Source organism: Sinocyclocheilus rhinocerous, unplaced genomic scaffold, assembly GCF_001515625.1.
Source record: "Sinocyclocheilus rhinocerous isolate Xijiao unplaced genomic scaffold, SAMN03320098_v1.1 scaffold2909, whole genome shotgun sequence".
Classification (NCBI taxonomy): Eukaryota; Metazoa; Chordata; class Actinopteri; order Cypriniformes; family Cyprinidae; genus Sinocyclocheilus; species Sinocyclocheilus rhinocerous.
Window position 1 is genome coordinate 99,367 of NW_015640054.1, and position 23,388 is coordinate 122,754.

Genomic DNA, 23,388 nt, shown 5'->3' on the forward strand with positions numbered 1-23,388 from the left:
TAAATGGTTCACAGGTGTTCACTTTATACTAAGGGTCATTTTGACAGGTTTCTAACGTTTATAGCTCATAAATAAATGGTTCACAGGTATCCACTTTACATTAAGGTTCACTTTTAGACGTTAATAACATTTATAACTCATTAGTAAATGGTTCACAGGTGTTCTCTTTACATTATGGTTCACTTTCACAGGTTATTAATGTTTATAACTCATTCATAAATTATTTGCATTAAGGTTCAGAGGTAACTAATATTGTATTTAAAATGTTCATTATTGATATTTCATCACGCCTTGGTTGTGCTTTCATGATTTTTTTCCGCCCCAAAATAAAGTTTGATAATTTCATCTTGATAAACAAAATATATCCGTTTCTAATCATTGCTGTGGATAGGCATCATGGACTTTTGCAACGTTAGATTCTGGTAAGAAACATTGTACAAAAAGTGACAGGAGTCATGAGATATAAATGAGAGAACCATAAATACAACACCCTTCAGTCTGACTATAAAAGTCAATTTTTGCTGCATCGTGAAATAAATCAGGAATCTAGTTTTGAGTGAAATAAGTATTAATAAATATATTTATTAAGCATTTATAACATGTGAGTTAAAAATGGCTCACTACTTGGCAGGTATTGCATTAAAATCACCTTTTTTATTCATGCATTTATAACTGCATATCAATGATTTATAATGCATTTGTAAATTAGTTATTAGTCATTTATGAACACCTTTATAAACACTTTATAAAGGGATCCTTAATGTAAAGTGTTACCGAATAAGTTATACATACAATAAAACAAATATTTCATGCATTGTTTTTATGTCAGATTTTTTTTTTTTTAATCAGCTCCATCGGATGCTATTTTTTTTTTCTTTCACAAGCACAATACAACATGCAGCAAAGGACACATTTATGCAGCCTTTAAAATCATTGTATTTGTATGTACCTTGATGTCTTCCTGCCTACATACATTGCCTTGAGAAAGTTTCAGCACACTTCAGTCAGCATCAACAGCATTTGGAGGTTCTAGGCCGAGTCTAAGAGTTTTTATCCACTAGAAATGTGCTGCTTTTCAATGTTTCAACAGCTCAAAAATCAACAGCACTGACTGCATTTCCACCACTTTGGGTCCAATTAAATAAAGCACCCATGGTGACTAAAGTGTACAGGCTCTTTTCAAAACAAAATATTGTATAATGCATAATTGAATATAAATATATTATGCACTTTTTTTGTTTAATAATATTACTGAATAATATCAACTATTTCAGATTGAAAATACTTAAAATAATAACCTTCATTTTTATTTAACTTCCATTTTAACGCCACACTTACTGTTGCTGCTTTGAAATTATTATAACTTCCATATAAATACATTTAAATTCAAACAACTATATTTCAGAATTTGTCTGTTCACTCTCAGACAAGAAAAAAAGTAGTAAATAGTACTAATATGTATTTAGTTTTTTTTTATGACAGTGGTTGCAAAGTAACAATTTATTACAGTAACAATAACTGTAGTAAACTGTAGAAAACTATGGTTACAATGGTAAATTTGTAAAGGATTTCTACCTTAATGTGATGCATATGGTGAGATATGGGTGGTTGTATACAGTAATGGTTTGGCACTTAAAGAGGCATATGTCACTCTCCAGTTGATGAATGATTTGTGTAAAGACACCACCCTCCCCCTCTACACAAAGACACACACCAGTCAGTGAATGTCATTACCTGACAGCTGCTACGCTGTGACTGTTGCCATGGTTTCCTGATGAATGGCTCAAATCTGTGACCTCTGACTTCTCTTTTGTGCTCAGTCACCATGCAAACATCACAAATCTAACACAGTCCACACACACATAAATTAACTGTTCACTGCTCATCTGAGGCACATCTGAATTAATCTCTGCATTATGTCAACATTATACAAGGCAGAGTTATAATTGCCTTCTTTCATTTCACATATCCAGCACAAAAAGAGCTACAGTGGGTTTGGATCAATGCAGATTTGTCTTTATGTAGATTCCCACTAGCACTCTTTTGATTTCTCACAAGGCTCTTTTAAATGCTTGTTAAAGTTATAGCAAAAATTGACAACATACAGATCTAAAGGAAGCTTGATCAATGAAAATTATGCTCTTTCAAATGGCTTTTGTCTTCATGCAGATGACTTATTTAAATATATTGACTTGCATGCATTATCACTGAACTCGTCAGCGGATTGATTGTAACAGCTGAGTGTCTGTATGCATGTTTGTTTGTTCTCAAAGCTTTACTCAAAGTTTTACTGCTCAGGTTCAGCATAGAGCATAAAACAAAAGTGGAATGCTGAGGTAAATTGATTTAGGGAGAATTTGATTAAACTGAGTTCATTTTGACTTTAGACTGCAGACTTTTGTATCTTGGCATATCTGAGCACAATTTGAGACAATGTTGAGACACATGTGAGATTACTAGGCTATTTTTCTCAAGATGAAAAACCTAACCAGGAAACTGAAAAAGTAATTCACTCATCTCAATGCCACCTACAAGAAGCTATGAGATATTAAGGAGATCTAATTTGTGATATTTCTAATTTGTTATATTTTACACTAAGTGTACATCATACAAACCTTCAGTAGCTTCTGCAAAATCACTAATTATCTGAATTGCATTCAAGAAATGACATCTAAAAGTCCCATCTCTCCTGGGCCCATTACTAAAACCACACAGCCCAACAAAAGGCAAGCGTGATTATCAATATTCTCCACAGAGGCTACATTTGCATCCCTGTAACCTTTCAGAGGAAGGCAGGGAGGTCAGAGGAAATTTCCTGTCTGTGTGCCATTCTCTCTCATTTAATTGGCTTGAGAGGCTCTGCCCTTTGTGGTCCTGTCTGCATTTTCTCTTGTCTGCTTTCTGCTGTTTATTCCTCTCACTTGGCATGAGAAGCACCAGCGCAGCATTAACTGTGAGAGCGAGCTGAGAGGGCATTTTGTAGCGCTCTATTCTCTTCTCTTGTGCAACGGAAGCCTCAACATTCGGAGTCGACAATAATGATATTTCCATTACTTGTACTTCTTCAGGATGAGCAATTAATGATCAGAATCAAGCCTCAATGTCTTACGCAAAAATAAAGTCCAACATTATATGTATGCTCTGTGGCTATTCAACATTCAAAACACTGCAAAAATAATCTTCATAATCTATATTTTTGTCCTGGTTTCTAATAAACGTCATCAAAGCAAGCTAAATTCCATTAAGAAGGCCAACAACATTTGCATTTACGGTGTAAGTCCTTGAAAAGAATGAAAATGACAAACTCAATCCAAAGTATTTTGACAATGAAAGCCAACAGAGAATGTTTGGTCTTTGTCTGTCTTTAGAAAAGAAAAGAAAAGAAAAGAAAAGTTAAATTATTTTAAATTATTAAATTATTTCTTAAAGAATAATATAATATATTAAAATAGAATATTATAGACTACAGAATATAATTAAATAAATTATTAAAATATTATTAAAAATAATCTTTAAAAATTATATAATAAATTAAATACTATAGCATCCTAAATAATATATAATGTATCAGTTAAATTATAAATTATCAATGTTAAATGTTATCATTACATTTGTATATATTGTTACGATCATATAACACAAAGATTCTACAAGCCATAGTCATACAACAACAAAGACAAAAAATGAAGTCAGCAAAAAGCAAAACAAAAATCCTTATACATACTATGGCAAATCATACGTGTGTTAGTTGTGTTTTCAAATGACGTCCATCATTAGCAGCTAATAAATTTAATTTCATGCACATAAATTCTTTTTGATTCTCGTGTCTTGCACTGTGGCATTACAAGAAAGATGAAAAACTCCAAATATGCAGTTTGCTGCCATTAGCCTTTTCATGGTGGTGTGGTGGATGGCATCTTTTCCATTATTAATGCCGTAATACCACTAACTGTCAGTAAATAGCTATGTCAGCAGTGAAGCGAAATGCAGGAGAGTGGAGATTAATGTATTTGTCAGTGCCTCGGTGTGGTTACGGACACATTATGGCCTTTGCCATAAAATCAGGGCAATATGAATGTACTTATTGTAGAGATAAGTCAGATGACAGGTTTTCTGAAGCAGTACGGTGACGGTAATTGGCTCTTCGGTTTAGATATCCTTTAAAGTCTGTGCATCTGCTTTAATATTAATGTAAAATCAACAGCTCTTTTTGGAAAAGAAAAGAGAAGACTTGCAGAGATGTGCGGTGCACAGAAGGGTAAAAGCAGAATTTGTGTGAGGGCAATGCGAGTTCACTTCTCATTACTTTGGCATAAGACATAAATCAAGTCAGATTACGATTTAAAAACTAAAATTTTACATTTTATGAAGAAAATATGAGTGCTGCTGTGACTCAGGACATGCAGCACCTTCATCGATTTAAAAAAAAATCATCAACTCTGTGCCGATTTTAAGTTTATGAATTGATTTTACTATAGCATCCTAAATAATATAAAATGTATCAGTTAAATTATAAATTATCAATGTTAAATGTTATCATTACATTTGTATATATTGTTACGATCATATAACACAAAGATTCTACAAGCCATAGTCATACAACAACAAAGACAAAAAATGAAGTCAGCAAAAAGCAAAACAAAAATCCTATAATCCTAAACAGTAACCATTCATGCTGCAATGTATGTTGGGCCCACAATGCCAACAATAAGCAACATTGTTCAAGCGAAATGCAGGAGAGTGGAGATTAATGTATTTGTCAGTGCCTCGGTGTGGTTACGGACACATTATGGCCTTTGCCATAAAATCAGGGCAATATGAATGTACTTATTGTAGAGATAAGTCAGATGACAGGTTTTCTGAAGCAGTACGGTGACGGTAATTGGCTCTTCGGTTTAGATATCCTTTAAAGTCTGTGCATCTGCTTTAATATTAATGTAAAATCAACAGCGTTTTTGGAAAAGAAGGGAGAAGACTTGCAGAGATGTGCAGTGCACAGAAGGGTAAAAGCAGAATTTCTGTAAGGGCAATGCGAGTTCACTTCTCATTACTGTGGCATAAGACATAAATCAAGTCAGATTACGATTTAAAAACTAAAATTTTACATTTTATGAAGAAAATATGAGTGCTGCTGTGACTCAGGACATGCAGCACCTTCATCGATTTAAAAAAAAATCATCAACTCTGTGCCGATTTTAAGTTTATGAATTGATTTTATTTCTGTGTAACAGTCACTGACTTAATTCTAGTGTGTAATGGATGTTAAGATCCACTGTTTGTTTTTTTCAGAATAACATGCACAATCAGACCAGAAACGTGCATTAAGAAAGAAACTAGGGTCTATTTTAATTTGATGTTAGGTTTAAAGGCATTTTTCACCCAAAAATGACAATTCTGTCATATTTACTCAAGTTGTTCCAAACCTGTATACCATATATGGTTCTCTTTCTTCTGTGGAACACAAAAAATATAGCACCCTTATTTCTTTAGTTTTTCCAGATGTGTAATATTTCTGTCATTAAGGTTCTTTACATCAACATGAATAAAGGATGAAAGACTTCTACATTTTTGGGTGAAATATCTATTTAACTCTTAGTTTGTTGAAATCCCTATGATGCTTGCTAAAACTAGTGCCAATAAACATTATATAGCTGCATTATAGATTAAGTGAAATGGCAAACACATTTGGTGTTTGTGCATATAAGTTAGAAATAGAAAGAGAGAGAGGGGAATGTGTCAAATGGATAAATGTCATAGGGCGTTTCATCGATAGCAGGCCCTCCCCTCCCTGTTGAAATGCCATGTGTAAATCGTAGTTCCAGGGCCAACAGCCAGCCTCCCAGAGCAGAATAATGAGATTACAGCACTCGCTGCTACTGTGGACGCACAGGGGTGGGCTGAGGAGGCACACATAAACCTGGCTTACACAAAGAGAGCAAATCAGCTACATTTCACACACACTGAAGAAAGAAGTAGGCTTTACACTGAGACAGATTACAATTATCTCACTTTCTCACTTTCCAACTGTCTTTCACAGTCGGTCACTCTTCTAGTTACGTTATCTCTCCAGTCTCTCGCTCAAATCAAACTGTCTCCAAACTCATTTCCACACATTTGCATAACATGCAGTTTACATGCACAGTTGATTTAGCAGAGATGAATGTTTGCTCAGATAACAGGAGGGACAAATTTCTCACACTCTCTTAAAAATAAGATCTCAAGGTAGAATAAAAAAAAAATATGTCATCAAGCTCATCTTGTAAATCTAAATTTTTCAAAAATACATTAAAAAATGCAATTTACAGACAATGATGAATACAACTCTTCAGTGATGATGAACATGTCAGTTTCTCAGTTCATTTTAATATTTTTTTGTGAAGACATGGTGAAACTTTCTTGAGAAAGTAAAAAAGTATGATTAAAAAACTGAAGAAAAACATAATTTAAAAAGGCTGAAATTCTAAAGAAAGTTAAGTTACCTAGGCTAAATAAAAATTCAGATTATTTGTCCGTTTTATGACATTTTCAGCAAGGTCAGTTTGCCAGATGTCAAAGGGTACAACCCCAAGACAACTTGATGAAAGTCATGCTTACAAAATGCAATATTTCTTTTTAAAAAAAACATAAATACTTGATGGTTTTACGTGTCTTATAGCCTTTTATCGAAAATCGCATAACAAAAAAAAACTGCATGGATCAACATGAATACAAATAATTAATTTACGCTATTTATGCATTATGCTATTACACTTTTTTTAATTCCCATTAAAAACATACTTTTTTGACACTGTCTCTTTTACAACCTGACCTTCCTAAGATTTTTTTTTTTTTCATTTAATTCTTTAGAAGTACTTTGTGAAGCACCAAAGCACTGAATTGAAGAACATATAAAAAGCATCCTTTATAATCTCCAAAGGACCATATGCCATCTCACATCCATATGGGTCGGTCAAATCGACGAGTTAGAGGACGTTCATACTAAAACCTCAATATCACACTTTTGATGGAACAATCCCCTTGTCCTCTAGCCTTCTGTTTTAATAGCACAGAGGAAAATCCCAGCGTCTCAGACCATCTTGGATGAAAACTGTTATAAAGGAGAGAAACACATTTGTTCTTTACCTCCTCCAGCTCCAGAGTGTTTTTTAAGGTCGTAGATTCACAGGTGAATTCATGAATTCATTCATACTTCATTCCTTCCATCTACAGTGCAGGTACCAGATGAAAGAAATAACACATGCTCACCAAGAGCCAAAGCATCATCTGGTGAAGAATATGAATAATTCAAATCAAATGAGCCATAACAACTAAAGCCTATTCCACGATTTTCCCCTCTCTTTTCTTTCCAGCTGAAGTGAAAGAGCGAACAGATTGGTCAAGATTTTCCTTTCAGAGCCTCTCACAGTTTATAGGTTCCACTTATCTAATTACATGCATGACACAAGGTCAGGGATGTTGTGAGATGGTTGAGGAGTACTATAGTTCAACGAGGTACTCAAGCTTATATGCCATCTGATTTCCATGTAAATAACACACGAGTTAAGCGGCACATAGCAAATCAAAAGTCAGGGCTACAGAGTGCATGATAGACAGATAGTTAGATATGAAGCAACACTATCTATACAGATAGATAGCTAGATAGATAGATAGATAGATAGATAGATAGATAGATAAGCCATATGGCATTTACAAAAAAATTATCATGACATTTGCTAGTCTTTGAACTATCTTGAAGAAACATATGAATAGGTATGCATGAATATTATGTAGGCCTAATGGTTTTTACCTTGCGGGAATTTTAAAGCTGTTCATATTGAGCTGTTTATCTATCTGACAGAACTCTGCAGACGCTTTTAACTTTTATCAAACAGATACGTGTACTTATGTCTGTTTGTGCGCTTCACTTTGCAGCTAAAACAGCATTTGAGAGAATAGGGCCCTATACATCAAATTAAATATGGATTCAATTTGCAAACCTCTTTTACTACTACAGTAACAGTGACAGCCGTTTTAACCGTGAGATTGCCAGCACTGTTTATATGTTTGCTTTAAACGTTTAAATTGTCAAGATTTTTGAACGTGTATTTTTACCACTTTAGTGTGTTGAACAGACCTGAGCCACCACGTTGCCGCTCTCTGGAAGCTCCTGCTTCGAATGAGACTCGAACGCTGATTCGTGTGTTTTATAGCGGTCTAAAAATAGCTCGGCTTTCAAAGGCATGTATGTTGTGAGTGACAAGTCAAAGAACCAATCAGAGGTCCAAAACAGCATCGAACTCCTCCCACTATCCGAGTTTAGCCCCGCCTTTCTGAATCGCCACCAAAGTTGTCGTCCCTTTTTCCCTTATATGGTTACGCACGAAGTTGATTGACAGATAAACACGCCCCCTCGAATCGCGGGCATCCGCAGACGCTACGCTGGCTCCGCACACACTGACTGACACAGTAACCTGTGAGCTACTGTGGTGCTCCTGCTGCTCCCCTTCCAGAAACATTGTGAGGAAAGAAAACAAACCTGCATGGATGGATCCTTTACTTTTAAACATATGTTAGTGACCGTAAGTGAACTGAGACGTTTCGGATTTCGCGATTGATCTGAATGTTTCAGTCGCTCGCGCTGAATCGAACGCGGATTCCTCGCGCAGAGAATCAAAGTCTCTCAAACGCACCGTTTAGCTGCACAAACATGGATGTTCTGGCCAATTACAGTATTTTTCAAGAACTTCAACTTGTTCATGACACTGGCTACTTCTCTGCGATGCCGTCTCTGGAGGAAAACTGGCAGCAGGTGAATTGCTTTTATCTCTGTATTTGCAATTTGTCCAACTTTTTTTTTTCGCGCGTCAGTGCGCTCGTGCGTGTGCACTCAACTTAGAAAGACGCGACAAACAACATTTATTGCAGTTTGCATAATTGCAACTCTGCATACTATTGCATATGCATTTTAAAATACCATGTGGTTGAAATATGTTAATGTTTTCATGCTATACAGTTTACTTCTTGCGACCAAGTGCAATGTAGCTAAACATGCTAGGAACTTAAGATCTGATTAATACAAAGAGAGACTCTTTGAATTATAGATCTACAGCTGTCCTATCAGTGTTTTTTTCAGTCCCCTCGGCATTGCACAGACTCTCGGCTCTACTGCATTATATATAAATGCACGCGCGTGATTGACTCATAATGTGTCTGGCAGATAAACGTGCATGACATAAGTATATAGTGCGCATATCTATGCAACTGTGAAGGGTCTTTATACGTACATTCAACTCATTTTCATGTAAATGCCACTTTTTTCCCCATCCACGAGGATGGAGCCATGCAGCGCGTGGACAAAGCACACTGACATCCACATGGACGTTGGTTTAAGCACCGGCGTGCATTCATAACGATTTGAGATTTATGAAATCCATTTAGGGAACAGAATTGGTTTGCACCGTCCGTGCACATGTGAGTAATGACTGTGGTGCGTCGCGAGCGCATGGATGGAGGCATGCTTTGCGCAGAGTTGAGCTCTCCGCAGTGCTGAAGGCGCAACGCATGGTCCATCCATTGATGCCGCTGCATTGCCTTCTCAACGTGCATTGATTTTTAGATTGCTCGGCCAGTTTTATTAACCTATGGGTTGTGATTGTACTGCCATGTATTTTTCTCAATATGAGAAGTGAATGCATGTGCATGCAATGGTGGGTGCTTTGGCACCATGGTTTATTTGTTGGATTATTTGGACATTATGCCTCTAACCTTGAGTTTTGAGATGGTCATGCATTATTGGTCATTTTGAAAATGGATATGCTTATATGCAAGCGTGTATAAATTTAATATGATAATTCATATGCACATGCGTAATTTTAATTGAAATATGTGTACTTTTAAAAACCCACCGTTAAGTAACCTGCAAAGAAGCAAATGGTAATTGCAAATTGTAGAATGGTAACCATTTACAGAAACTGAAATATGCACTTAAAAATTCCTAAAAATTTTAACCTAAGATCTTGATGTTGAAGAAGAAAAGTTCATAGATATCTCAATTGCAGTGTGTAGTGGTATGACTAGTAGGTGTGTGTATAAAAGCTGGAGAGGCAGTGTTTGGATTTGCTATTGACTTTCAATGGTTTGTATGAATAAGAAATGCTCAAAGACTGACATTTGACCTCAACAGAGCTCATGTGCCCTTGGTGCTGTATATTGCTAAGTGATCCTAAAGGCCAGACTTCTTCCACCAGAGCAGCAAATATTGCTCACAAACCATGTAATCCCTAGTAAGTGGAAAGAAATAGGCCAGAACAGTTAGAGACCTTCTTCCAAGCTTTAATAGGCCTACTAGACTTCTTATTCTCTTGACGTTGCAGCTTTTCACCTGAGTTTAAGCTTCTGATTGTGTTTTAGAATTGACTATGTGAGATGACATGTGAGACTGTGTGTAAAATAATCCTGACTTCAGCTAAGCGAAATGTCAGTCAACATATTGACACGTTGCTCTCGAAGACCTCAGAGGCCATTTCAGGTCATAAATATGAAATTACAAGAAAAATCCCATTCAATTTGTTTTATGTTCGAGTCAAGTATCCAGCTTTGTCAAGCCAGGAGCTATTGAAAAGTGCTGAAGAGGGATTGTGTAGTCGCAAGATTCAATATAGAACAAAAGTTTCTTGCCCGAAGCCACTCTATCAACCATCACATGCCCTATAGCCATGACAGAGGATATCCAAAAAAATCTCACCTTGAAGAAACTGTCAGTGTGACTCACCTACTCCTGTGGAGAAGGGTAACTGCAATATTGGAACAGAGAATAGATTGGCGTCTGTTCCCATCGAAACCGAATGACCATTCTGGAACTCATGGGATACAGTGGCAAATCAGACTATTCTGGAGTGCTTTTGTCTCGTAACATCTATTTTGGGATGTAGGGGAACTTGAAATGTCTTTTGTTCTCATCGCTTTCATTTCAACTGTCTGATATTTTTAGACTTGGTTTTGAAATCTTGCTTGCAGCTGCAATAGCATGTTGTGGTGCGGTAAAATAATGGCTGTATAAGATGTTTCCCCGTTTAACCACAATAATAAGTATTAGGGGTGGATGAAATAACCAGAATATTGTATTACAATATTACTCATTTTATATCATTTATACTATCAGTTTTAAAATAGCATTTTCACTGTTTTAAGTCTTTTTTTCACTGCTGATGTGCAATATCACATGAGCAAGAGTGCTGTTGTTCCCAAAAAACAGCATGGTTGCAAGTGTGATATTGCTTTTATACAACAGTTCAATAATTAAGAATGTAATAATAAGTTACATTTTAGACGTAATATTGAGTCTTTTTTTTCACCAAAGGCAAATGTTCTAAACAAAGCGACTGCAGAACCATTGGAACACAGAGAAGTGGCGTTACTGAATGTTTCAGGGTTTCTGAACAAATAATCTGAGTGAATGATTTATTGACTTACTCATAAAGACAATCACTTGTTTCGCTCCTGAATGAATCAAGAGTTTTCTAAATGAATTGGTTGAGTGAATGATTCACTGACTCACCCCTGCTTCACTCCTGAATGGATCAGTTTTTTAAAGAATCATTAGAATGAATGATTCAGTTACTCACGCATACAGTCACTTTTCATCTCATACTGGCAAACTGGTGTAACCTGCAGAAATAGTCTCTGAAAAACTATCAAATAAAAAAAAACAGAAACTGACTATTAATGCAATTATTTATTTATTTTATTTTTATTAATTTTTTAATAATAATTTTTTGTATTTAATGAATTAAATATTTAAATATTTTGCAAATAGTACATATTTTCTTTTATTTGAAAATTTATGCAAATCAAAAGATACGATTATTCATAACAAATGATAATTCTGAGATCAGTGCAAAGACTTAAAAACAATACACTCAAAACAGTGAGTTTTTAATTGCTCTGTAATGTCCCACTCTGTATTTTCCTAATCACATATTGATAAGTAGTCCTGCCCACTATTAGGCATGTAAACTGTATAGTAAAATTTCTACTGTTGCATTGCACATTACCCAGCTCTAATAAGTAGCATTTGCTTTATGAGATTCAGAAAAAATGTTAATGGATGTAGATATTAAAAATAGTACTTTTCCCACAGCATGAGGTTTCAGTCATTTAATGGCGCTGGTTAATGGTGCTTCCCAGCTGTTCTTACACGATTTGTCATATGGCAAGCAATGAACTACTAATAAGCATTAGAAGTCTGACTGACAAGCAGAAAAGGAAAATTATACTTACAGCTCTCTGAAAGACCTTTACAACGTTTAATTTATGTGGTAATACTATAATCACAGCGAGGACATTTGACCCTTTATTATAAGAGGTTCTTATATTTCCATGTCAGGATTGTAATCAGGATGTGGTTAAGAAAATATTTTTGGATTTTTTCACACTCTGATCCACCACAGACGTTTTTTCCCTTGCAGCCTCAGGCCAGGGCAAACTCTGTAGCTAATACTGTAATGACTCTCCAAAGAGCCTAATGCACTGTGCTACGGCAGCACATTGTGTGTTTCACAGTGTCAACTACTTACAGGAACGCTTCTCTAAAGTCATTACGTTGCTTTCTTGACTAAACGCCCCAAGGAAAAATTGGGAGAAAAGTCTAATAATAAACCATCCCAGTTTAACCCATACCTCCCATTCACACTTTAAAAAAATAAAATTTCAAAGTTGTAAATAATGATTATTGTAGCATGTTTTACAAGAAAACATGTCAGTTTTTCTACTTTAGTAATTGTGTTAATTGCTGTTTCTTTGTAAATGTTTGTGAAATTTACTAACAATTTCTGAGTGAAAATTATTTCTACAAATTTTTTTTTTTTTTTCCAGTTTAGCCAAACCTTAATGCAAAGCCGAAAGAAAAACAACCAAAAAAGTAACCAAGTAACTAAAATTAAATTAAATAAATAATAGTAGTGACGTTACTGGATGATTTGAACAAATCAGTCGAGTAAATGATTCAGTGCCTCAAACATGAAGTCGTTTGTGTTTTCAAAGCTGTAAATAAAGATTTTTTGGAGTATGTTTTACTAAGAAAATTAAAACATACCATTAAGAAGAAGTAAGAAAATACCATTTAAATTTTTCTACTTCCAAATTTATGATTCATTCAGTGTGTTATTTGCTGTTTCTTACTAGCAATTTCTGAGTGAAAAACGTTTCTGAGCACATTGTGTGTTTCACAGTGTCAACTACTTACAGGAACGCTTCTCTAAAGTCATTACGTTGCTTTCTTGACTAAACGCCCCAAGGAAAAATTGGGAGAAAAGTCTAATAATAAACCATCCCAGTTTAACCCATACCTCCCATTCACACTTTAAAAAAATAAAATTTCAAAGTTGTAAATAATGATTATTGTAGCATGTTTTACAAGAAAACATGTCAGTTTTTCTACTTTAGTAATTGTGTTAATTGCTGTTTCTTTGTAAATGTTTGTGAAATTTACTAACAATTTCTGAGTGAAAATTATTTCTACAAATTTTTTTTTTTTTTTCCAGTTTAGCCAAACCTTAATGCAAAGCCGAAAGAAAAACAACCAAAAAAGTAACCAAGTAACTAAAATTAAATTAAATAAATAATAGTAGTGACGTTACTGGATGATTTGAACAAATCAGTCGAGTAAATGATTCAGTGCCTCAAACATGAAGTCGTTTGTGTTTTCAAAGCTGTAAATAAAGATTTTTTGGAGTATGTTTTACTAAGAAAATTAAAACATACCATTAAGAAGAAGTAAGAAAATACCATTTAAATTTTTCTACTTCCAAATTTATGATTCATTCAGTGTGTTATTTGCTGTTTCTTACTAGCAATTTCTGAGTGAAAAACGTTTCTGCATCTAATTTTTTACAGTGTAGCCAAACCTCAATGCAAAGCCTCAAAGAAAAACATCCAAAAACATGCCACGTTTCTCGTTTCCCCTTTGAAATCTATCCTGTGTCACAGCCCCATGTCCCAAACTGCAGAATAGCTCCTGTAGTTGCATGCTTATGAGGATTGACAGGAGGCATTGAGCAAAAGTGCCAAGCATGCATATTCCGTGCTGCAGTCTCTGCCACTCTGAAACCCTGGCTGCCGAGAATCCAGAAAGAAAAAGTGACAGAAAAGATGAAACTGTATTTCCATATACTTTCCAATTCTTGGTTGCATCGAAATTTAGTTTTGCATGCCACAAAATCATCTTCAATCCAAGCTCGGGCCAGTCCAGGCAGTGGCCACAAGCTCTCACATATCCGTCTCCTCGATTAGGCCCATGGATCCGAGCGGATTCCCATTACCGTAGGCGATGGCTGCTGAAATGTGTGTTATGTAATTCTCTCAGCACCACAGCTGCCTTCTTACAGTGTGCAAGTGGGCCCGTCGGAGAAAGCCAAACCCAGCCACATCACCGTGAAATCTTAAAGAGGTTTCCGGGTCCACATGGCTCTGTGAGCCACGTCTTCATGCTGGGAGACAGACCATATGGATCATTTAATAAAATACACAGAGTTCTTCCTCTTTTAAGAATAATTTATGGACTCGTTGTTTAGTATATGTGGCTCGCTTTGAGAAGAAAATGAGACTGGCTGTCCTCTGGCTGACTTGTTTTCCATACTAAAATGTTACACAAAAGGGACTTTCAGAGTGCATCCACAACCACATATTGTTATTGAGACACCATTAGCCATCGTAACCGCTTATTCCAAACCAATATGCTTATGCATTCATAAATGCGTCCATTCGTACCCTTTAGAGATTCCATTCACACTTTTCGCTTGATTGCACTGCTCTGAGATTGAGTCCTCTACATTAGCAGATGTGCTGGCTCATATTAACTACATCACAGTCCTCATTTATCATCGAAACCAGCGACAGATTTTTGGATAACATGCCGTGTAATGGAGCTGAAATGATCTGGTTGCTTGAGATAACATCAATGCACTGATCCCATTGCTACTGACAAGCATCAGTAATTGAAAATGACAAAGCGATAGCGCTCTCCATCGCATGAGTCAATTCTGGGAGTTATTGCAATATAGTTGTCATGCAGAGCGCATGGCTACTGCTTTAAGACAGTCGACTCAAGCGAGAAATGGGCCCGATGAGGGAACCTTATAAGAGGTGAAGTGTCTTTAAATATGCAGAGATATCAGTGCCTCGGCCGAGATGTCTCGCTGTACCTTCTGACAGGTTCACTTCTGTGGGTGGAATTCAGGTGTAAAAAACAGAGCCTGTTTCATCAGTAGTCTTGGCTCCTGCAAGCAGACATATGGTGCTTTCTCAAGATTACTTAAGAATGTGGTTGCATTCGGCTCTTGCATGACATGCTTGTCAGCTTCTGATAATTCAGTAATTGTACACCAATATCGTCTTAAATAATATTCGGTAGGCTGTTTTGCATGCTTGTGACATCAATTTTGTTTTTAACCATAGAATGCATGACCCAAAACACCTACAGGAATGCATAAAGGGTGTCAACATGACCTGTATTGGATTCAGTGGTTTTCATCACAGTAAATACATCATGTTTTTATCTTTATTTTCAGGGTAATGAAACAATGTAAAAAATTGTTGTTTTTACATTGTTTCATTAAATGTTTTGAATGTTCAGTTTCTGTGTAAATGTACAACAATTTTTTATTAGTTTAATATTTTTATTTATAATTTTTTTTTATTATTTATAATTATTTAAATTTTTATAACAAACACATGTAATTTACTTTTTTTTTAAATTGATTAATATCTGTTGTAAAGTATGACCAACATATGTGAAATATATGTATTCAAAAGTTTGGGGTTGGTATTTTTTTTTTTTTTTTTTGAAAGAAGTCTCTTATGCTCATCAAGGTTGTAGTATATTTTACATTTGAATTAATTACTGTGATGGTAATGCTGGATTTTCAGCTGCCACATGATCCTTCAGAAAATATTATTATATATTGATTTGATGAAACATCAAGAAACATTTCTTATTATCAATGCTGGAAACAATTATGCTGCTTAATATTTTGTGGAAACCGTGATTTTATTTTTCCAGATTTGTTGATCAACCAAAAGTTCAAAAGAACAGTATTTACTTGAAATATAATTTTTTGATTAAATTTTGATCAATTTAATGCATCCTTGCTGAATAAAACTATTAATTTCTTGAAGAAAAAAAAAAAACGATCCCAAACTTTTAAAGGGTAGTATGCACATGTATGTATTTTTAATGTGATTTTATTTTATTAAAATATACCAGAAACCACAACTTATCAGGTCAATTTGACCCCCATTTATATATTCTATAGTTAATTGTTGGCTCCATCATTTAAAGGACAGGAAGTGTTGGGCAGTTGAATTGGGCTGGATTCAGACTCGCACTGCATCACGACACGAGCGTTATCCGGTAACCCACAGGCCACGGCTCCACTAACACCACTGACATTTGTGTCAGAGCATCTAATATTTTTCCCCATCCTTTGCATCACAAACTCGCATGCACTTACTTTATGTTGTCGCATATGACACTTATCTTAACAATGACAACAGTCTTCCCACTGCCGAGCTTAAGTTCAACTGTTAAGGTCACCCTGTAACCATACTCAAGCTGACCCCTAGCAATCCAATTAGACTCCTGCTCTACAGCAGTGAGTAGGCAACCCACTCTAGGCGCTGAGATCATTAATCTGACTGGGGCCAGATGATTGCCCATGATGGCTGCCACATTGAAGGGTGATGAAAAGGTTAGCGTCTGATGAAAGAGGAGACGGGAGATGGTGCACTCATTTGTCGAAGGCCTCTGGAGTAAGTGTTAGCACCCAGAGCTGCGGAATGGGGGAAAAGGAGTGAAGTGGAGCATCTTTATGTATGAGTCCCGAATCTAGCACAGAGCAGAGACACAGCACTGGCACTCAAGGCTTTGATTAACAGGCCGAGTAGAACTGAGCACTTTTTTCGCTCTCGCGCACAGCTTGACAGCGATTTTCCCTTCATTTAAGATAAAATTTAAAACTTTTACAAGGCGGCTCAGGGCAGGGAATGATTGGACCGGCAATAAAGTGCATAAGAAATGCAAATTGTCTCACCTTTTATGTGGAAAGTTTCAGAAAGATTGGTCTTTTCAAGTCAACGTGGAATCAAAATTGACCCTAGTTACTTTAGTATACACTACCATTCAAAAGTTTGATGGTCAGAAAAGTTTCCTTCAGAAAGAATTAAATTGATCAAAAGTGACAGTTAAGACTTAAATTGTTACAATTTTCTATTTCAAAAAAATTTTCTTTTGAACTTTCTATTCATCAAAGAATCCTGAAAAAATGCATTGCTGTTTCAACAAAAGTATTAAGCAGCTCAACTGTTTTCACCATTGATTATAATAAGAAATATTTATTGAGCTGCAATTCAGCATATTAGAATGATCTCTAACGGATCATGTGACACTGAAGATTGGAGTAATAATGCTGAAAAATTCAGCTTTGTCATCACAAGAATAAATTACATTTACAAATATATTAAAATAGAAAACACTTATTTTAAATTGTAATAATATTTCACAATATTCCAATTTTTACTGTATTTTTTGATCAAATAAATGCAGCCTTAATGAACATAAGAGACTTAATTTAGAAACATTACTGCGCACAATTTATCGTTGCAATATATGCCAGTGTTTTGAATCTCAAAAATAACTAGGAACTTGGAATTTCACTTGGAAATTTGACACATTACAGAATTCAAATGGTTGTGCTATCAAAAATAACTCTGAGTGGTATTGTGACCTCTCTTGCTCTGTCCCACCTGGAACAGTCCCTCATTTTTAATCATATTGTTTGCCATTGGCAGCAGGATTATTAAAGAAACACTTTGCTAAGGAACCACGTTTTGTTACAGCTATTGCACTAGTGTGTTTTGGCATCATTCTTCCCATCGGTCTCTGTATGCATGGAATCTCACAGCCAGCGTCTCCTGCGATACCTCCAGAGAAAGTCTTCCAACAGACCTTGAAAGATACAATGAAGGACAATGTTCTCTTGGTAAATATCCCATCGCTTTTCTTCTCTTTTTCCATCTGAAGCCATCAATCACCGCTGGCAACGATTCAGCCTCAAAATGGGTCATGAAACTTAAAGCGACAAAAGGCGTTGTTTATCAAGGTTTATGCAAACTTCAATCAATCACTCCATCTATTGCTGCACAGAGACAAGTTGGACACTATTCTACAAAGGAGAGAAATTCAGCTTTTTTTGTTTCACATGGATTGATTTTGGATCAGTTATGCATAAAAAAACATGCATTGTGCAATAGTTACAATAACGAGACATTTGCACATTATAAACTTTTTTGGGAAAGCATGTCTGAAAGCTCATCATGCTGTATGCATGCAGTATGCACGTGCACATTTGTGCATGCATGTGAGTGTCAGATGAGGGATTTCTCCAAGAAACATCGCTGAGCTCAGCACTTCTACAGCCTCCATGTCTGTGGCTCGTGTGTTTGTGTGTGCGTATGCGACTTACTCAGCCGTGGCATATATGCAAAGACAGCTTTATTTCCATATGCTCCAATTTACCGTTGTCTGAGTTCCACATGACCTGGCCTGGCTCCAGTACTGGCCTGCATTGTAACACCTGGATGAAGCAAAACCCAGTCTCACCACCACCCCATTCTTTAAGTTGAAACAGACAAATGCATTCTTTCTTTCTGACTGCTTTGCAGTTGCTGCTTACTGGAGGAAGTGAAAGGAAGCCTGGCAAAGCACTGTCCGAGTTTGGATGTACATCAGTCAAGCTGAATTGGTTCATGTCAAGATTGCACAACATTGGCAGCGTGTTTTGTATCTTAATTATACGCCCACAAAAAGAAACTCAAATAAGATTGAATGAGACATTGGTTATTAATATTTAAAGCTAAGCTAATCATTGATGTTTTTTAGCCTGTTTTGTTTTCTGCTAGCTGGAAATTGTAAGTTTGATCACTTAGAAAAGGGATTTTCAAGCTTATGTATATATTGTGGTTATTATTTTGATATAACTGTAAAAAACTAAGTCTTTCAATAGAATGAAATAATCCTGATTATCTCATGTTAACAAAGCATAATGAAAAATTTGTTAAAAGTAATTGATATCTTAATGTTAATTTTTGCAGCTTTAGAAATCCATGTCACTTTTTTTTCTTTGATTTTCACTCTTCTTAAAAGAAGAAACGGAGAGCGTCGGTTCTCCTAATTCTTCTTTAGAAGAGCCTGCACAAACTCACGAGTTCTTGTGGCATAAGGAGTTTTGTCTTTGTTTTAGCATGGGAGAGCTATTTGGGTCGGAAGTTATTTTGGGATGCATTGCTAGAAATACCTGTGGGAGTGAGTAATAGTTGAAATGAGACCGTCTTTAAGTTAGTTTGTGTGTACTAATTTACATATGTTTAGAGTCGGTGCCATGTTCATTTGAAATCAACCAACACTGTTGTTGTTATTCTTTCATTTATTTTTGTGTATGAACATACAGATGTCTTTAAAAGCATTAAAGAGTCAAAATATACAGTATTTCTCTAGCTCTCACTGAAAGGTTTCATGCTCTGGACTTTAATGGTATTTAATCATCTGCTTCTAATTAATCCAATTATGAATCATTTGAATCACAGCAGATGTGGAGCCGCAAACTCAAGCAGGTGTGAAAAGATCGTCCTCCCCATCTCAAATCCCAAGGTTTCGCTTTCACTCTTGGCTCAGACTCTCATATTCATCCGTTGGAGGTTGAAAAATTACCCACGTGCCTTGAGAACAATAGGCTAGCATTGCCATCCGAAAGCGTGACTCACCGTCCTCCATTAGCTGGCATGTTAATCACATACAGCAACAGAGAAGGGTCAGCATGAGTAAACGGGTCCAAGAGTGGGAGTTCTGAGATGTCTGGCTCCATCTTGCATCCTCGGTCTACTCTAAAGACAATGCAAAACTTGGCTGTAAATTATTTGCGATAACTCAAAATGGCCACAGTAAGTAGGCTATAGCAGCTCTGCCATAATGGACTGAACTCAATGAACTCACCACGGAAAGGAAAGGTGGGGGCTGTCGCGCTTCCCTGAGATGGAGGGAATATGAAAACGGCAGCTCTGCACTTCCTTGAGGTGCATCCGCTTGCAGTCGGCTCAGCGGATTTGTTCGTTTTTTATACCGTTGTGTGTGTCGACGGTAAGAGGGGATGAGTTTAACTACAGCAACACTTCCACCCTGTAGGCAGTATGTCATATGTTATACTAAGGAGAAGGAATTTGTTTGCAGTTGTAGAAAGGTATGTATGAAGACACTCATAGGAGCATGGGAAACAGAAAACGTTTCACTGTCAAGATGTCAGAAGATTTTTGAATTGATAAACTTTTGTTAATCAACCAATGTGAAAAATGTGGCAAAAAAATGTGGCCAATTTCACACACCACTATACAATGGTCAGCAGTTCCTTAAAAACACTTTGAAACTGTAGGGCCATAAAAATGCTAAATAGCATTTTAAAAGTCTTAAATGTTGTTTGCAGATGTCTTTTATGTTAATGTAAAGGCTTTTAGATACATTTTCCATCACATTCGCCTTAATGTTTTTAAAATATTACTGTTTAATGTTAATATAATATTAATGTAATTAATGTAATGTAATGTAAAAAAATAAAAATAAAAAAAAAACAGTAGTGCTGAATGTTTTTGTGGAAACTGAAACATTTTTTTACAGGATTCTTGATGAACAAAGTTGAAGAGAAACGGAATTTTTGCCTGTTTTTTTTTTTACTTTCACTTTTGATCAATTTAATGCATCTTTGCTGAATAAAACGATTAGTTCCTTTAAACAAATCTTAATAACTTCTAACTTTTCAACAGTACTGTGCCTTTGCAGCATTGATAGGCATATTTCTAAAAAAAAAAAAAAAAAAACTTGATATGATATTTTTTGCAATATCACAAATATTTTGAAGTTGTGTTAAAACTTCACTTTTCATGCATTTTTTCTTCCTTTTTTATGTCAAACGTTGATCTTAATTATTTAAAAAATGGAATTAAAGTCTTAAAATGTGTTATATGTACTATGTTTAATTCCTAAACGTGCAGATACCCTAGTATTAGGAATATGTTTAGATTTTCTATTATAAGAAAATGGGTGTCATGTTCACATACGACATCTACACAAAAAAATACTGTTGATTTTAATTAAAAAAAGGCATGTGAATGTGTGAAATCACCTATTATTTAAGCTGAGACTTCTCTGTTCACCTCTTCCAAAATCATAATCCTCACAGACAGAGCAGCCTTCAGTTTTAGAAATAGCGATCGTTTCTTTCTACTCGAGTTACTGATATATTTAAGACTCACATGCAAGCAAACCACCAAAGAATTTTGTGCAATCACCACCATACATCCCAAAAATCCCTCGCCTTTTTGGTCAGAAACTGGCCAAAACTAAAAGCTGCATCGGATGCATCAGAGCAGCGCTGGGAATCTCCCCACACCAGGGCAGTTGCACTGTGTCGAATGTGCGCTGCATAATAACACAATGGCTCACTGTAGAGGGATGTTCACTGCCATCTTACCCAACCCGAGCCCTTTGATCCTGCTCTTTGTAATGCAAATCAAAAGGAGGAGAGAGTAGGACACCAGGGAGAATCTTCATGATGGTACCATGGTTCATGTTGATAGAGGGGGGTGCAGTTGTCAACTTCTCACTCGAAATTTGGGCTACACAGTTAATCTGGATGCGTTTGAGAATGTACTGACTCATGCAGTTAAGATATGGAGCCAGTATCTCTAGTGTCTTGATGAATTTGTACAATATTTATTGTTATGGGCATTTTTTTTTTTGCCTTTATAGGACAGCGGAAGAAATTATAGGATCAGACAATCCAAAGTTGCAAATTTAACTTATGCGCAAAATTGGAAATATCGCATAAAACATTTGTGAACAAGCACTGTTTCCATCCAACGAGTCAGAGAGAACAAAATCGTCACTTCCTGAAAGTAAGTAAGTAAGAAAAGTAAGAGAAGCCACTGAATATAATAATTCTCAAATATAATAAATTACTTGCGCTTTGAGTGAGCAGACGAAACACAATAAATGCGGTCTTGCTTTCGGAGGTGAATGTCAGCTGTTTGGGAACGCAGTTGTGGTAGACCGTTCTAGGAGGCAGATATATAGAAATACTTTGACGAAAGACTTTGCTCGGGCACTTCAGAATGACCATGAAAATATTTCAGATGCTGTGCAACAAAATCGGTCCGCTGGTTACTCAGGTTATGCTGTCCCATAGTGCAAAATCACATGACTTTTTTGAATGCTCATGCGGGATTTATTCACAAAATGCATTTCCATCTCCCATTATTCGCATTAACCCTTTTTCGCACAAGTCAAAAACCACCTCAAGCGAGCGTAAAAACTTTTTTGCGAATTAAGGGATTTCTTTTCTAAATTTGGCGTTTCCATCACTCGTTTCTCATGCGATACTTCAAAAAGCGCATTAAAACAGGGTGATGGAAACATAGCTAATGACTAGTGGTTGACCAATATGGGTTTTTAATAGCTGATGCTAATGTTTAATGAGCAGGATGGCCAGAAGCTATACAATGCTGATAAAACACAACTTGATGACAAAATGACACAAAATCGCTCAAATCAAATACTTTCTTTTTTACACAATATTTACTGTACACTGGAGAAAAATTGTGTAGGATTTACTTTGCAACTATTTTCAGATAGAAATTGCTAGTAAATTTCACTAATAATTATAAAGTGCAAATAACTAATTTAATTAAAAAGAAAATGTTGAATTAGAAAGTCTGACATAGTATTTTCTATATTTGAATATTTTTTTGTTGTATTTACTTACAAAAAATAGTTTACAGTGTTGAAAGTATGCAAAACATTTTGTGTGTGTTTTGTCAGTAGTATTTTATACAAATGAATAAACTGGTTGCTCATTAAACTTTGAGCTTTAAACTTCGAGCATTAAACTTAGGCCCAATCCCAATTCTACCCCTTAGCCCTTCCCCTTTCCCCGTTTCGCGCGTTCACGTGAAGGGGTAGGGGTGTCTCGATTCTCTTTTGGTCGGAGGGGTAGGGGTAAGGGGAAGGGCCAGATAGCCCTTCAAACGAAGATTTTTCGGGACCACACTTCAAACGAAGGGGTATGAATTATCTCAGCGGAAACCGGCTTCAGCGGCAACATGGCTGCCCGAGCGCACAAAAAGACACATAAATGTAAGCATTTTTGGCATTAATAAAGATTTTAACGAAAAGTAATCATTTGTTTTATGTTACGTTCAATCGTGAGTTCATATTTATGGTCATGTTACTCAAAGAAATGTTTGCAAAAAATCGCTAAAGTTTGCTAACGCCACAACATATTTTCATGTCTGATCAGGACGATAACCACC

General features: G+C 35.9%; 1 protein-coding gene across 2 annotated transcripts in view; it reads left to right on the forward strand.

Moving 5' to 3' along the window:
- The first annotated feature begins 8,458 nt into the window (after positions 1-8,458).
- Positions 8,459-23,388, forward strand: part of LOC107752450 (Krueppel-like factor 7) — a 51,090-nt gene continuing 36,160 nt past the window's right edge. For both annotated transcript variants that reach the window (XM_016568415.1, XM_016568416.1), the window contains exon 1: positions 8,459-8,788. In XM_016568415.1, coding sequence (XP_016423901.1) covers positions 8,600-8,788 — 189 coding nt within the window. In that variant the 5' untranslated portion in view covers positions 8,459-8,599. The remainder of the gene's footprint in view (positions 8,789-23,388) is intronic.